A 17500-nucleotide genomic window follows, 5' to 3' on the forward strand; every position below is an offset into this window, starting at 1 on the left:
CAGCTTTTCAATCCTCCCCTTATGACATCCCTAATTCAACTATTCCCCGAAGTTCCCCTTTAATCATACTCCTTTCTATTTACCAGTGTGTAACCATTAGGGGAAACGTGAAACCGTAGCCAGCAGTTAGTTGAGGGGAGAAAAGGATACTTCCTCTAACGCCAACTTAAAGAGGTGGTGCCATGGTTTTGCACTTTTTCTGTTTTTCATGTGTCTATGAGGTTGATAGAACTTCATAAAGCCCCCCGGTGGTGTTTTTATGGTGTTTTATGTCTTCTCTGACTATTTGGAGTTTCTTCCTGGAGGCTGAAACCTTGAGGGTCAAACGTGCCAATAGAGAAACAGCGCTTTAGTGACATCACAAAGCCATACCCTCCCCCTCATTATCATAACACAACAGGTGTGGGCATGAGGAGGGGGAGGGACAAGGACAGGTGGGTGGTGCTAAGGTGGTGGAGGAGGTGCTAAGGTGAGAACCAGGTATACTTAATGAACTGGAGGCGTGTCCACATAAAAACATAATTTTAACAATTTCTGTACACTTTTTTGTTGTTGAAAAAAATCCTTACATAATAATAATACCTTATGATCAGGTTTTAGGGTTGAAAAATATCATGGCACCCCATCTTTAAATATTGCAATGGTCCAGTGAAATACAGTCTGTTTTTTCACATGAATCCCCCCCCCTCCCAAACACACAAACATTGTACCACAGCTCTAGTGAGTCAGCATCTGTAATGGTGGCATTATGCGAGTGATGAACCCACAACGATATATTATGAGCCTAAGTGAGTTTGATTAAACGGAACATAATCCCTCTATTGGATGGAGGGATGAGGGACTTATTCCTATTCCATCTTGCGAAGGGCTCATTGCATTGGGTGGAATATTGTCTCAATCAGTCAGAACTGTATAGCCTCCTTCAAAAGGATCCCAGGCACACTGTAGGGTTTGTGCTACATTAACCCTTTAAGACCGGGAACGATATACAAGTTCATAGCGCTATGAGCTTGTAGATCTTCTATTATTTTAAAATAACGTGAAAAATGTTGCAAATCTTTGAATATATAAAAAAAAATAAAGCGAACATTTGTAACTCAAATCTTTGCTTCTGGGGATTCTACAAATGTCTTCTAAATCCTAACAGTTTTTAGAAAAAAAAAATATGTTGCTATAATATCAGTGGTTATCAAAAATGATATGTATTTGGCCGTGGACCCCCATATCAAAATGTTTTGTTCCAGGGACCCCCGGAAGTTGTAACAGAGTTAAAAATGTTCGCTTTAAAAATGTGTATATTCAAAGATTTGCACAGATTTTGACGATTTTTCAAAAATAGCAGATCTACAAGCTCGTAGCGCGGCACTTGGTTGTATAGCTAGTATATCTGCTATTTTTGAATAGCCAAATAAATCTAAAAATGACACAGATGCTTTCCCGGTCTTAAAGGGTTAAAAGGCTTTCATTTTACATGGCAATATGTAATAAAAAATGACCAATGCTTTTGTGACGCACATAGGTCATCATCAGGGTGGGGATGACAATTATCTGGATTTGGACTCCATGTCACCGGTCCACCCCGTCACAAGGACCAGCTGCTTGCTGGCCTGGTACCGGTACTGAGAATCTAAAAGCCTGTTCCTCGCCCTGCTTCCAGGAACAGAGCGTGGAGTGGGAATGTGATGAAGTCTGTCGAATATCTCTTCATCAGCCCCCACTGTGTAAACAATCCAAGTGCTCTGGCCTGGCTTCTCTCCCACGTGCTAAAGGGGAGAAGACGAGGGGCATTCTGTAGTGGTGGTGTAGGTGGTGTGAGGGGAGGAGGAGGAGGAGGAGGAGGAGGAGGAGAAGGGTGGGAGGGAGGTGGAACGGAGTGCTTTAGAGACTCCTCTGGTGAACCTCAGCAGAGCTGGTCATGGCTGTCATTTGCGTTATGTTTCACATGCATGCTCTCACAGTGACCTGGGGTAAGAAAGACCAAAATGCGGACTGTTGTGTTGCGTTATTTACCTCTGACAGAAATTCCTGTCATGTGTTATTTTTTTTAAGAGGCATTTCACCAAAATATATGACATATACAGTATGTCCCCCAAACAAAAACTGAACTTTGTAAGACTAATTTGTCTTAAAGAGATAAAGAGAGTGGTAAGTTTCAATTTGTCTTCTCCGTGATGTCATCAGGAAGACATTTATTCCATGTAGTGTTAAATATACCTCAGTAAAAGTGTGTGAACATTTAAAAAAATAGGGCCTAGCTGAGGTATAAGCTGTCAACCTATATGTTTCAATTAGCGAAAGAAATTCATATACTCACTGCATTCATTTCAAACTAAATACATTGAAATCGATATATAAAATATTCTGCACTAGGTTGTACCTAGTGAAATTGCTATCATGAACCAGTTACACAGAGGACTGCGACAACATACTGATCAGATATTATCATGAGTGTAATGGCACATATTAAAGGAATAATTGTTTTCTCATTCTTACATTGAAGGGAATAGATGGAATCCAAGAAGAGTTAATAGAGATTGAATCAAATCAATGGTTGGATCAGTGTCAGTATGCCATACCTTCACAGGTCTCTTCATGGAGATAGTAGCCGGGTGGACAGATGCACCGATAAGAACCATCCAGATTCACACACGTCCCTGCACCACAAGTCCCAGGATTCACTGAACACTCATTGATATCTGAGAGCATGAACACAGCAGGGAAATATCCATGAATTTCAGTAATTTAACGCAAACAATTAAAGATCAGAGGGGAAAATGTATATACACTGGATTAGTGACATCCAGAGTCTTCAGGGTGTAAGGGGAAATATGAACCTTCATGTCACTTTACCTGCACACAGTCTGCCGTCAGGCGTGAGCTCGTAGCCATCGCGACACACACAGAAGAAGGTGCCCAGGGTGTTGATGCAGTTTCCGTTCCGACACAAGCCTCTCTGGGTGGCACACTCATCGGTGTCTGAACAATAAACAAGATGTCACAGAATACCACATAACACCCTGTTGTTCAAGCACACAAACACACGCACACACGCACACACACACACACACACACACACACACACACACACACACACACACACACACACACACACACACACACACACACACACACACACACACACACACACACACAGACGCACTACACACCTATGCAATCGTTGTTGTGTGAGTTGTGGAAGCCCGGATAGCAGAGGCAGTTGTAGGAGCCCACTGTATTCTTACAGGTCCCGTTGCCGCATGGATGATGTCTTTCACACTCATCCACATCTGAAACCACAACAGGATGACGTTACGGTTTTAATACCCAGTTAGTGCAACGTCATATTTAAAAATAGCATTTACTCTTTGGAATCATATAGTGCAGTGGTTCTCAACCAGTGGTCCTTGGGGGGGTGCCAGGGGGTCCCCAGCAAAATTAGTTAACATAGTGTCACAATCATTTTAACCACTTAGCTTTGGCTATTCAAAAATAGCAGATATACAAGCTCATAGCGCGGCACCGAGTGCCGCGCTATGAGCTTGTAGATCTGCTATTTTTGAAAGATCTTGAAAATGTGTGCATAGCCTTGAATATATATATATATATAGAGTGAACATTTTTAACTCAAATCTTTGCTTCTGGGGGGTCGCTGGCACAACATTTTCGTATGGGGGTCCGCGGCCAAATGTATATCAAATTAGGGGTCCCTGGCATGAAAAGTGATATAGTGTATAAGTCATACATCTGCACCTTTTCGCTATCTGCGTATAAGTGCATAAGTGTAAAATGTCCTCACCGATACACATGGACAGGTCCGTGGTTGTTTTGAAGCCATTGGGACAGAGACAACGGTAGCTCCCCAGTGTGTCAATGCACTGGCCGGGATTACACACGCCAGGGTTCTCCATACACTCGTTACGGTCTGCAAAGACAGAGCAAAGAGGCAAAGAGGTTGATACACAATTAATTGCAGTTAATTACACATTAACCGCCTCGCAGTGATTCTTACACACACACACTGCTGTCCCTCTAATTCCACCACCACAAGAAATCCGATACTGTTATGTCGTTACTGGCCCTGGCATACTCTGCCATGGGGGGGATTTAGTGCTCATAATAGCAGGAAGCAAAACAGGATGTTGGTTTGAAACCTGCGGGTCAATATCAAGACAGCACGTTCTCCAGACTGTTCTAATAATGGGCGAAGAACTTAACAGAGCATGGCAACCGACAAGAATGTTTGGATCAACAATTTTTTTATTCAATTTAGGCTGAGCGTGACAGCGCGAGGAGGAGGCATTGGAGGAAGACAGAGGAACAGCCCGTTACAGGCCTCTCACACGTCTGGAACCACAGGATACGTCCTTGTTCTCCACGGCATTCTCACCTACCCCGTACTTTAAGTATCTCTAGAGCAGTAGTTCCCAAGCAGTGTGTCGAGGCACACTGGTGTGCCGTCCAGGTGTGTCTTGCGATTTTGTGACAACCACACATTATTATAGCAAGATACGTGTATATAACTAAACAAAGCCTTATGAATCATCTTTTAAATGTATTTTATCAGTACTTTGTATGCACTCATTTCCCAATATAGAGCCGAATTCTATACACACACACATGATACTGACCATGATACTGACCATGATACTGACCATGATACTGACATGATACTGACATGATACTGACATGATACTGACATGATACTGACATGATACTGACCACGACACTGACCATGATACTGACATTATTATACTGTCAGTATCATGGTCAGTAGCATGTCAGTATCATAGTCAGTATCATGGTCAGTATCATGGTCAGTATCATGGTCAGTATCATGTCAGTATCATAGTCAGTATCATGGTCAGTATCATGACAGTATCATGTCAGTATCATAGTCAGTAGCATGTCAGTATCATGGTCAGTATCATGGTCAGTATCATGGTCAGTATCATGTCAGTATCATGGTCAGTATCATGGTCAGTATCATGTCAGTATCATGGTCAGTAGCATGTCAGTATCATGGTCAGTATCATGTCAGTATCATGGTCAGTAGCATGACAGTATCATGTCAGTATCATGGTCAGTATCATGGTCAGTATCATGTCAGTATCATGGTCAGTATCATGTCAGTATCATGGTCAGTATCATGTCAGTATCATGGTCAGTAGCATGTCAGTATCATAGTCAGTATCATGGTCAGTATCATGGTCAGTAGCATGTCAGTATCATAGTCAGTATCATGGTCAGTATCATGACAGTATCATGTCAGTATCATGGTCAGTATCATGTCAGTATCATGTCAGTATCATGGTCAGTATCATAGTCAGTATCATGGTCAGTATCATGGTCAGTATCATGGTCAGTATCATGGTCAGTATCATGGTCAGTATCATGTCAGTATCATGGTCAGTAGCATGTCAGTATCATAGTCAGTATCATGGTCAGTATCATGGTCAGTAGCATGTCAGTATCATAGTCAGTATCATGGTCAGTATCATGACAGTATCATGTCAGTATCATGGTCAGTATCATGTCAGTATCATGACAGTTTCATAGTCAGTAGCATGTCAGTATCATGATAGTATCATGTCAGTATCATAGTCAGTAGCATGTCAGTATCATGGTCAGTATCATGGTCAGTATCATGACAGTATCATGTCAGTATCATGGTCAGTATCATGGTCAGTATCATGTCAGTATCATGACAGTATCATAGTCAGTATCATGTCAGTTTCATAGTCAGTAGCATGTCAGTATCATGATAGTATCATGACAGTATCATAGTCAGTATCATGTCAGTATCATAGTCAGTAGCATGACAGTATCATAGTCAGTATCATGGTCAGTATCATAGTCAGTATCATGTCAGTATCATGGCCAGTATCATGTCAGTAACATGGTCAGTATTAGCAGAGTAGCACTGCCTGAAGTCCAGAAACCTTATCCAAAGGTACTCCCCTTTGGATGAATGGTACAGGTCTGGTTTCCCACGTGGGTCATGCAAGTAAAGTAGTAGAGTAGAAAGCTGCCTTACCCAAACATTGTCCAGTTGGCGTGAAGCGGTAGCCTGGTTTACACTCGCAGCGGTAGCTCCCTGGGACATTCAGACAGGCTGCGTTCTGCTGACACACTGGACCATTCTGACACTCATCGATGTCTAACAGAGGGACAGACAAAGAGGCATTTGTAGACTGATGACATTCGTGATACATTTCTCACGGCATCTAGGAAGTATGGAGTAGCTGACTTGATCTCATTGACTGGCCTCATTTATGAACCAAGCTATCATCATAGCAGACACCATTGTCAGCAGTGGTGGAAAAGGTACTCAAATGCTTTACTTAAGTAAAAGTACCAATACTGCAATATAGAAATACTCTGTTACAAGTCAAAGTCCAGAATTCAAAATGTACTTGAGTAAAAGTACAAAAGTACTGGCATCAAAATGTAATTAAAGTACCAAAAGTAAAAGTACTAAAATATTTGAAAATAGCCGATCTACAAGCTCACAACGCGTCGCGATGCGACGCGTTGTGAGCTTGTAGATCGGCTATTTTCAAATAGCCTAGGTATAAAATAGGGCTAAAGTGGTTAATGTATGTTTCATAATATCATAATTTATATTTGAAAAGTAACTAGTAACTGAAGTTTTCAAATAATTGCAGTGGAGTAAAAGTACAATATTTGCCTCTGAGATGTAGTGGAGTAGAAGTAAAAGTATTGGAAATTGGAAATACTCAAGTAAAGTACAAATACCTGAAAATTGTACTTAAGTACAGTACTTAAGTAAATGTATTTAGTTACTTTCCACCACTGATTGTCAGTACGCCCATATGTACCTTCACAGATCAGCAGCTTGTCGTTGTAGATGAAGCCTATTGGACACTCGCACCTGAAGCTGCCAATCATGTTGATGCACACTCCGTTTTCACACACCCCAGGAATCTCCCTGCACTCGTCGATATCTAATGCATGGTGAAGAGACAAACACATACAGTAAGACAACTTCCCTTTCATACCAGAAGATTGAACATGATATTTTCAACACCTAAGCTCTATTTCAAAAATTGCAAAAACAGCCAATCTACAAGCTCATTTATCTGCTATTTTCACTATTGTTTTTAATAAATCTTTGAAGTTTTGAACATTTTCGCCTACAGTATAATGAAATGCCCGAGATAGGAACGCCAGGGTTAAAGTGGTGAAATGAAATCTTACATTATATCACATTACATTACAGTCATCTAGCAGACACTTTTATCCAAAGCGACTTACAATAAGTGCATTCTACATAGGTAGGGAACGAAAACTACTAATCACCAGAAGTCTTAAGTGCATTTTCTGCAAAAACAAGCAACCAAGAGTAAATCTTACCGATGACCTGTCCTGTGTAGATGTCAATGGAAAAGCCAGGTGTCCCACTGCCACACAGCGTGGAAAACGCATCTGAGAGGAGAGAGGAGTTACTTTACTTAATGAAGGCAAAATCTTTTTAAGTAGGTCTGCAGGATGAATTTGTTACACTGAAGTCGGTGCAAACTGAGATGTTTAGATTATTCACAACGATTCAAATTACAGCGCAGTGATATAATAGCAGTACCTAGTAGTTCGGAGTGGCTTATTGTCCGAAAGTTGTATTGTCTATTTCCGTTTCAATGCGCTCGACCCCTGGGAGATGGTTTGCTGAGGTGGAGCGCCACACCAACAGTACCATCAGCTCCCAGTTACCCAATGTCTTAGTTATGTCTTAGTTACAGTATGTCTTAGTTACCCAAGCCCTGCTACGCATATGCTGAGTTGGCAGTGCTAGGGATCAAACCAAGAACCTTGTGGTCCAAAGGCAAGTGGTCTACCGACTGAGCTACCCGGACACTAAACATTAAGCAATGATATAAAGACGTAAAGGTAAGCAAGAATAGCTAGAAACGATATACAAAATTAAAAATACTACGTGCACTAATACTGTAGCGATATATACAAAGCAATATGCAATGTACACTATAGACCAGCGCTACTCAACCCGCGGCCCGCGGGCCGCATGCGGCCCCAACGCAGCGTCTTGGCGGCCCCTCATGGTCAAACCAAAAAAATAATTATTAATTATTTTTAAGCACAGGATAAAAATATACATTTCCGTTCAAATATATGGGTTGCTAATTTTTTTTTCAAAAACAAACATCAATTGTTACAGGTATAATACATAGTTTTCTATGCATTTCGGTTTTTTTGGGGGGTTTGACTTCGGTATTTTGCTGAGTGGCCCCTGAGCCATCTTAAAGGAGCACTTCACCCCTGGAAGAAGTTTTCGGTCTTTTAATGAAGTTTAGGAGTGAAGAAACAAGATCCTGGGGTTTTTTTGTGAATAATCTGTGTTTTTAGATATCTAGTAATGTTCGCAATATTCGTGACGTTATTTGCATCATGAGAGATTGGTCTCATTCCTTTCCGCACTACATGTCTCGGCGTGTCTCAGTCAGACCATCTCAAAAGACAGCCCCAATGGGGTGTCCGTAACACTTTGTTCAACCTTCTTTCCCCACTCGGCCACTCCCATTAGCTGCGGCCAGCGGCCCTTGCAGAGTGAGGCATTACTTTACCTGAGTTATCTTCTGATAGTTGTACTTGAATGTTGACATGAAATAATAATCCTGTGTAGTGTTTCATAAGCGCAAGCTTGAAAAAAAAAATACAGCGTGGAGTAGCAGCGCTGGTAAACAAACACCGTCACGAAAGGCTAGGATCATAATACCAAGGATGTGACAGTGATGTCAATACTATGCGACACGGAAGTGAAACTGCATGAAGATACTGAGGATGTCCCAGTGATATGACATCACTAACGAATCCTTGGACATATATGTAACTAGCTGAACGTTTGCGAGGACAGCCAGTGTTGCCAGATATTGTGAGAGAAATAAGCAGCCAGGTCTATGAAAACAAGCCCAAAAAAAAAATAACTATGCCAAGAGCACTTTACCTAGACATGGGATATTATATATTTGAAAATTGCTGATCTACAAGCTCACAACGCTTCGCAACCCATTGTGAGCTTGTAGATCTGCTATTTACAAAAAAATCTTGAGGGGGAAAAAGTCCAAAATGTGGATTTTTTGTTTTTTTTTGCAAAATATTTTTATTTGCTTTTCAAAATGTGGAATATTTTTGACACATATTTGTTAGGGGCTCCCTGACACAAATTATAATTTCAGATGGGGGTCTGTGGAAAAATACATGAACATGTTTGAGAACCACTGGTTTAAACAGCAATCAAAACATTTGGAAACAAGCCCAAATATCAACTACATTTTAGAAAGAAGCCGCTTATAATAAGCAGACATGGCGACACTGGCATGCTGTTTGGCTGTTATTGTTGGAGATCACACCCACATGGAACCTCCCCTGCCACAAGGCACCAAAGCATTCTGGGAGTTGAAGTTATAGGCAGTGATACGCTGTGGTCCCCCTGTGGTCCCCCCTGTGGTCACCCCTGGAACTTCTTCCAGGGGTGAAGTGCTCCTTTAAGTTGAGTAGCCCTGCTATAGACTGTAGGAGCTGCTGTGTGTGTGTGTGTGTGTGTGTGTGTGTGTGTGTGTGTGTGTGTGTGTGTGTGTGTGTGTGTGTGTGTGTGTGTGTGTGTGTGTGTGTGTGTGTGTGTGTGTGTGTGTGTGTCAGTGGTGGAAAAAGTACTGAAATTCTTTACTTAAGTAAAAGTACCAATACTGCATTGCATTATAGAAATACTCTGTTACAAGTAAAAGTCCAGAATTCAAAATTTACTTGAGTAAAAGTGCAAAAGTATTGGCATCAAAATGTACATAAAGTACCAAAAGTTAAAGTACAAAAATATTTGAAAACAGCAGATCTACAAGCTCACAACGCGTCGCATTGTGAGCTTGTAGATCGTCTATTTTCAAATAGCCTAGGTATAAAATAGGGCTAAAGTGGTTAATGCATGTTTCATAATATCATACTTTATATCTGAAAAGTAACAAGTAACTAAAGTGTTCAAATAATTGTAGTGGAGTAAAAGTGTGTGTGTGTGTGTGTGTGTGTGTGTGTGTGTGTGTGTGTGTGTGTGTGTGTGTGTGTGTGTGTGTGTGTGTGTGTGTGTGTGCGCACACTCACTGGTGCTAGGTACAGGACACTTTTCACACGGTTTATTCCAGCCACGGCCGATGTTGTAGGCACAGCAGCACATCTTCTTGGTCATGTTAAAGGTCAGCTCTCCGTCGCACGTTCTATTGTCCTTGTAGAAGTTCCTGTAACAGTGGCTCTTCCTCATGTCTGTGAACGTTTGTGTTTGCGTGTATCACAGAAACATAGAGGAGGAAAATCAGAAGAGCTTATTACGGAGCGACGTCACTGTAACATGGTTAGTGCCATTCGATATCCTCCTTACTGTGTGGGTGTAGGGTGGTGGAGGAGACGTACCCATGCAGTTGTTTCCACCATTGACCTGCATGTAGTCCACGGGACAGATGCAGGTGTAGTTCCCTATGGTGTTGTAGCACTGGCCGGGACCGCAGATCCCGAGCTGCTCGCACTCGTTCACATCTGCGCACAAAAGGGAGTGGACACACACACCAGCGATGACATTCTTAACCCATTAAGACCTGAGAAGATTCTAGAAATGTCTTCTAAATCCTAAAAAAAAATTGAGAAAAAAAAACCAATTTTTTTTTCCCTTGATTTTTCAAAAATAGCAGATCTACAAGCTCGTAGCGCGGCACTCGGTGCCGCGCTATGAGCTTGTATATCTGCTATTTTTGAATAGCCTAAAGAAATCTAAAGTGACACAGACGCGTTCCAGGTATTAATGGGTTAAGCCTCACTTATTCCCCAAACTTGGGAGTGAGACACATCAGAGATCCACATGGAGGCACGTCATTATTAGATCCTGTCTTTTATCGTTTTGTTCGAGTGGGTATTTATTTTAATGCCAGAGAGCCTGGTGAGCCGAGTGGAGAGAGAGAGCAGGGGGAATGCCTTGCAACAGCACAGGAGAACAGAGGTCCCGGTCACTGCAGCGCACGGCCATGGAACTTCCATTGCACAGAGATCAGCTTTTGTTCTCCCGGCCAACAAAACACCCCCCCCCCCCAATCAAAATGGGCCACATGTCATTGTTCAATCCCCCTCATCATCCTCCCTAAACAGTAAATGTTCCTTTCTCCCCTTGTCCTCTCTTCATTTTTTTCCTCATTTATCTCGCCCTAATTCTCTCTCCCGTCACTCCCCCTCCATCCCTTCCTCTTTCCCATTCCACCCCACACCCCCTCCTGTCTCCCTTCCTCTCTCCCTTCCTCTCTCTCTCTCTCTCTCTGGCCTGTCTTCAGGGGACTCTGTGTACTTCCCCCCGAGGAGAGGCTCTGACCACATCAGAGCCGCGCATCTCTGGACACAGTTAGGAACTCAGCTGTCTCATTGTCCCCGACTGAGCTGTGTTGGGTTAGCAACAGACGGGGGGAACCGGAGAAGATATATACTGAAGCTACAATGAGCTGCAGCAGGGTCTACGGGACAACAGAGCCCAATATTTCTCTCTCTCTCTCTCTCTCTCTCACTCTCTCTCTCTCTCTCTCTCCTCTCATTGCTTTTTCCTCATTCTCCATCTGTCCTAACTGAACACAGGCCTTAACCCTTTAAGACCGGGAACGCATCTGTGTCTTTCTGTGATTTCTTTGGCTATATAAAAATAGCAGATATACAAGCTCATAGTGCGGCACAGAGTGCCGCGCTACGAGCTTGTAGATCTGCTATTTTTGGGGAAAAATCTTGAAAATGTGTGCAAATCTTTAGTTTGAATATATATATATACTTTTTTAAAGGGAAAAGTTTTTAACTCAAATCTTTGCTTCTGGGGATTTTACAAATGTCTTCTAAAGCCTAACAGTTTTACTTATGTTGCTATATTATCAAAGGTTTTCAAACTTTTTTCATGTCAAGGACCCCCAAAATAATATTTATTTGTCCACGGACCCCCTCCCATCTAAAAAATATTTTGTTCCAGGGACCCCCAGAAGCAAAGATTTGAGTTAAAAAATTATATAAAACATTTGCACAAATTTTCACGATTTTTCTAAAAAATAGCAGATCTACAAGCTCATAGCGCGGCACTCGGTGCCGCGCTATGAGCTTGTAGATCTGCTATTTTTGAATAGCCTAAAGAAATCTTAAAATGACAACACATGCGTTCCCTTCCCCGGCCTTAAGGGGTTAACGGCTGGACTCAATTTCCTCTCCTAAATGGCCTGGGGGGGCAAGAGCTAGTGAGGAAGAAGTCACCTGTGTGGTAGTGTGTGTGTGTGTGTGTGTGTGTGTGTGTGTGTGTGTGTGTGTGTGTGTGTACAGTACAGTGTGCGTGTGTGTGTGTGTCGTACCTTCACACACTCTGGTTTCGCCGTTGAGTGCGTAGCCCTTTGGACATTCACACTGGAAGCTGCCAAAGGTGTTGATGCAATGTCCTCCCTGACACAAGCCTGGCAGCTCCTGACACTCGTTGATGTCTGCATTGGACGGACAAAGGAACACTTAATAGCGTGTGTGTGTGTGTGTGTGTGCCTGTGTGCCTGTGTGCCTGTGTGCGTGCGTGTGTGTGTAAAATTGGGGTGATGATATGCCACAGAATAAACATCTTAGCCAGGGCTGTCGTCGCTTTTACCCACAGACACACGCACACATGCACGCACGCACACACGCGCACGCGCACACACACACACACACACACACACACACGCACACACGCACACATACACACACACACACACGCACACACTGACCTTCCAGGATGACAGTGATGGGGTTGGGCCTGAACCCCTCTCCTCCGGGACACAGAGTCCTGTACTCCGCTGGAAGACAAAACAGAACACATCTTCAGAGAAATTTCTTCAGAGAAATACACTGCAGCGCAATGACGGTATACTGCTGTACATCTCTGATGTGCAATGGACTTAGTGGTCCAAAACTGTTACTGCCAGAGTATATACATTAATTAACTCACCCAATGCCAGTGATTTTTGTGTTTTATAACCTTTTTCAAGTAGTCACAGAATATTTATCTCCAGTATGATCGATCCCCTGATGGTTGCTAATCAGGGAGGGTTTCACTGTGTGGTTTCACAAATGTCAACGAGGTCATCGCGACCTTGTTGACATTTGTTGTCCGCCTTTGAAAATAACTCGCCTCGGCCAAAAATACATAGTAAAAAAAAAAAGTACACAGGAGCCGATTTTTAAGTAATAAGTTAACCAGGAAGTGAATGGAGCAGTAACTCTTCAGATCGCGTTATCTCTGGTTCTGTGTGAAAGAGAAAAGAATCCGTCATTGGCAGTGTGGGCCATTGCAGAATCGGACGGGAACTTTCGTCCATGGTAATGAAAGAGTTGAGGGAATGGAAAAAAGCGCCTCAATGTAGTTTCAATGTAGTTATCATTGAGTCACAAGCTCTCGTTAATACTTTTCATTGGTTCAATATTTATAAAACCCACAGACTACTTTCACTTAAAGAATTTCAAAAATAACAAGAAATAGCAGATATACAAGCTCACAGCGTGTCGCATTGCGAGCTTGTAGATCGGCAATTCTTTGCAATTTTTGTGTGACACTAGTATGACAAATTAATTTACGAATGAATTTACAAGCAAATTCTGTGACGCACAGAATCAGCTAAATTCAATATTAAGAGGATTATGTGTTTGTCATGCCTGTGTGTGTGTGTGTGTGTGTGTGTGTGTGTGTGTGTGTGTGTGTGTGTGTGTGTGGGGGTGTGTGTGTGTGTGTGTGTGTGTGAGGCCGACTCACTGGAATTGACAAAGGGGCAGGATTCACATGGCGTTCCCCAGCCCAGGCCCAGAGAGCAGCAGCACGATGCCTTGGCCACCCCTACGCCAATCTCATTGGAACAGTCCAAGCTCTCTGACGCATCTCCACGGGAACGCACATCCAGGTAGCAGCTTCCAGAGCGAGTGTCTGTACAAACACGCACACACACATTCACATTATTCTTAATAACTTGGAGCATGTTATTTCTTCATCTTGAGTATCTTAAGTCCATGCTCTACCAAAAGTATAGAATTATTGTCGTGTCTCACCCACACAGCCGACGCGGGTGGGGTTGAGTTCAAAGTCTGGTGGGCAGTTACAGTCGTAACTACCAGGGAGGTTGACACACACTCCATTAATACAGATCGTAGGATCTGCACACTCATTCACATCTAAAAGAGAAAGAAAACCCAGGTCATTATTGATGGCATAACCTCAAAATATATAAGGGTAATAGAATTTAGAACAACAAAATGAGTGATTTACACTGCTATTTCATCACATTTCATTTGCGCTTATTTGCCACGTCAGCAAAGCAAACGAGGGAAGGAGTGACTGTCTCCTCTCCTTCAGTTCAGTGAAGATTAGTAGAATATGAAATATTGTTCTATTCTTTTCACACTATTTAAAGGGATATTTCACTTTTTAAAAAAAGTGGGTCATTTTATCATCTACTCAGGCTTTTGTGAGCCCCTCAGACAGTTTTTAAGTTGCTTGATTCAGTGTTTAGATATTTGATATCAATTTTATCAGACACGCCCCCTTCCTATACAAACCCATTGTAACTTCAAACTGTAACTTTTTTTATTTAAAAAAATATATATTAAAAATAAAATAAAAAAGTGATTGATTCCTCACGTATTAGAAGGACAATATCAGTCATTAGAACCAAGTACGGGTGTTTCCGATTAATCTAACCTGGGTTTGTATAGGAAGGGGGGTTTCTGATAACATTTTTCTTTTGATTTGAGTTTTTTATTTATTAAATGATTTTAGGAAAAATATTTTTTTGATTATTTTTTTTATGCATGAAGATTTGTGATTTTTGTTGTTTGAAAACAACAAAAACTACAAAAGACTGTTTTGGAAACAATGAAATAGAGCCACTGCAGCACCAGGCTGGTGACGAGGCGTTACGGCTGTTCACTGGTGTTACCTGTGCAGTTGCCTCCACTCCTGTCCAGCTCGTAGCCACTGTTGCATTCACATCTAAACAGTCCTGGAATGTTCTGGCACCGTCCGTTGACACAGATATCCGAAAATGTACACTCATCTATGTCTGTGAGAGAGAAACGAGACAGGGAGAGAGTGAGAGGGGGAGAGAGAGAGAGAGAGAGAGAGAGAGAGAGAGAGAGAGAGAGAGAGAGAATCCCAGCTGTGAAGGATTAGTGGATCATGAGACAGAGGTGGAAAGTTGGCAGAGAGCAATAGGAAGTGAAGGCTGCTCACCTCTGCTAAGGACTGACAGTTCTGGGGCAAAAAAATGCCCAGACATAGACCTAGACACACACACACGCACGCACGCATGTGTGCACGCTACATACACACTCACTGGATGTGAGCAGCCAAGGTTATGAAATTGTGCTCTTCCACATCTAAACTCTGCACAAGTCATTACTCTCCCGGATCAGTTAAGGCAGGCGGGCACACGGAGCCGAGCAGGTTATTTCAGGATGTCTCAGACATCAGTCTGCTGATTGGTCGGATTCCAGTCAGTGTTATGACTGGCAAGAGTGCATGGCATTGATCTGTGACCAATGAGGGGAGTAAACTCGTCATAACACACTCCTCATCATCTGTAGAACAGCAGCACGACTGGTTTCATATGAAAAACATATTTCCCGTTTTTTTAATATATATATTTTAAGAAATGGCCATTGTTGGACTCTATTTTTCTGCCCAGGCATTGAGCACTCCTCTGAGGGGTGGAGAGACAGGTCCCTGTGATTGGAGTGTGCTGGTTTGCTTCTTCTGACTCCCAGGATATATATATATATATATATATATATATATATATATATATATATATATATATATATAGCCAATGATTTTTGTATATATGTTCCTTTGTCTGTCAGAAAATAATTTGCCTGATGAAGAGCCTATACGGTCAGAACCTTTTCCATTAATAATATTGTTTGGGAATTGTTTTAACCTTCCATTTGACACGTTGTTGGACTCTCTTGAGTGTGTCAAAATATATAATACATTTGCATGATTGTACAGTACACAGTAAAATACTGTATTAATGTATCAATTTGTAATTCTGAGAGCGTACAAACATAACCAAATGGGCCCTCATAGGAAAGCTTCCATTTGGTTCCATTCGTACACTCTCAGAGTTAAATTAACCACTTGATACTTCAGGCCATGTCTGTATGACCTAAAATTCCCAGAACTCAATTAACAGAACACATTTTTTTCTAAACAAAGATGAACCACTTGAACCCCAGCATCCATATTCGGGGGGGATCATTAGCCAAAAATCAAGCAAATCTACATAGATCGGCTATTTTTGGCGAAGAGATTTGGGGTAGATGGAAAATTGCGGTCCGAGTACAGTTGCAACTCAGGTCCGTTTTACTAAGAATAGAATTGCACCGTATGATCTTCTCTCACATCGAGTACTGTTTCACAAATTGGTCTTGCACAGGTGTGACGACTCTCAAGCCCCTAGAACAGTTATATAAGAGAGCCATAATGGTATTTGATTAAGAAAAAAACAGGTACCACTACCATCATTGCAGCATCCTACAAAAATATAGTTTTTTTTACCTTTGATAACTGGAAGCTCTTTAAACAGGCATGTATCGTGTATAAAACTGGACATGGTTTATGCCCGCCTCCTATGGAGGAATTTATAAAACGGAAGCCCAACACAGGCATCAGTATAAGGGCCGTCACCAGAGGGGATTGTGGGGTGCAGTCTAGACCAGGCCCCCAGAGCCGTGGTAGAACATTGAAGCGGCCGTCGCCTGGTGGTCAATCTGAGAATGCAACACTTCCGCATTTCAAAAAATATTTTCGTTTGTGCGCCTGCTCAGAACTCTATGGACACGCCTTTTCGACTCAATATTCAGTACTTCCGGCAGACAGACCCAATCAGAGTGTAGACCACTTTTAACTTCCGGCAGTCTTCTGGGTGCTTCAAACGCCACTGAGCAACTTTCATAGAAATTAATAGCTGGGGGCGGGGCAATCCGCCCTCTAGATATATTATAACTCTATGGTCTAGACACACAGCCTTTGCGCAAAATTCATTTTCAGTTCAAGGAAGCGCAATTTGGAACAATCTATCCACTAACATAAGAGAGTGTCCATCCAGTACATCTTTTAAGGTCCAACTAAATGGATGGATCATGGACAATCAAAAATGTGAAATTTTTGAAATGGGCTAAAATGTAGGTTTTTCGAGTTTTCTTGAGTGTCTTGTATTTTAGGTCAAAACTAGGCCTTTTTTACCGTAGTTTTTTCTCTTCTGTTTGTACCCTTTATGTTTATGTGCTCTTTTTTGTAATGTTGCCTGTTTTATGTATGGGGACTATGGATGGAAATTAGCTTCTTGCTAAATCCGGTGTATTTACACATGTAGCATTGTATGTGTGGTGTTCATTAATATGCGCTGTCTCGTCCAAATAAACGTATACAAATAAAATGTAAAAAATTATAGAGGGTTTA

General features: G+C 42.0%; 1 protein-coding gene across 1 annotated transcript in view; it reads right to left on the reverse strand.

The window, feature by feature from the left end:
- Positions 1-17500, reverse strand: part of fbn1 (fibrillin 1) — a 109545-nt gene that overhangs the window by 18056 nt on the left and 73989 nt on the right. The window contains 14 exon segments of the mRNA XM_080439246.1: positions 2577-2696; positions 2851-2976; positions 3168-3287; positions 3797-3922; positions 6035-6157; positions 6840-6965; positions 7375-7446; positions 10126-10284; positions 10432-10554; positions 12381-12506; positions 12780-12848; positions 13802-13969; positions 14092-14214; positions 14979-15101. Of these exon segments, the coding sequence (XP_080295372.1) occupies positions 2577-2696; positions 2851-2976; positions 3168-3287; positions 3797-3922; positions 6035-6157; positions 6840-6965; positions 7375-7446; positions 10126-10284; positions 10432-10554; positions 12381-12506; positions 12780-12848; positions 13802-13969; positions 14092-14214; positions 14979-15101 (1704 nt within the window).

The sequence above is a fragment of the Gymnoscopelus braueri genome, assembly GCF_963280865.1.
Source record: "Gymnoscopelus braueri genome assembly, chromosome: 1".
Taxonomy (NCBI): Eukaryota; Metazoa; Chordata; class Actinopteri; order Myctophiformes; family Myctophidae; genus Gymnoscopelus; species Gymnoscopelus braueri.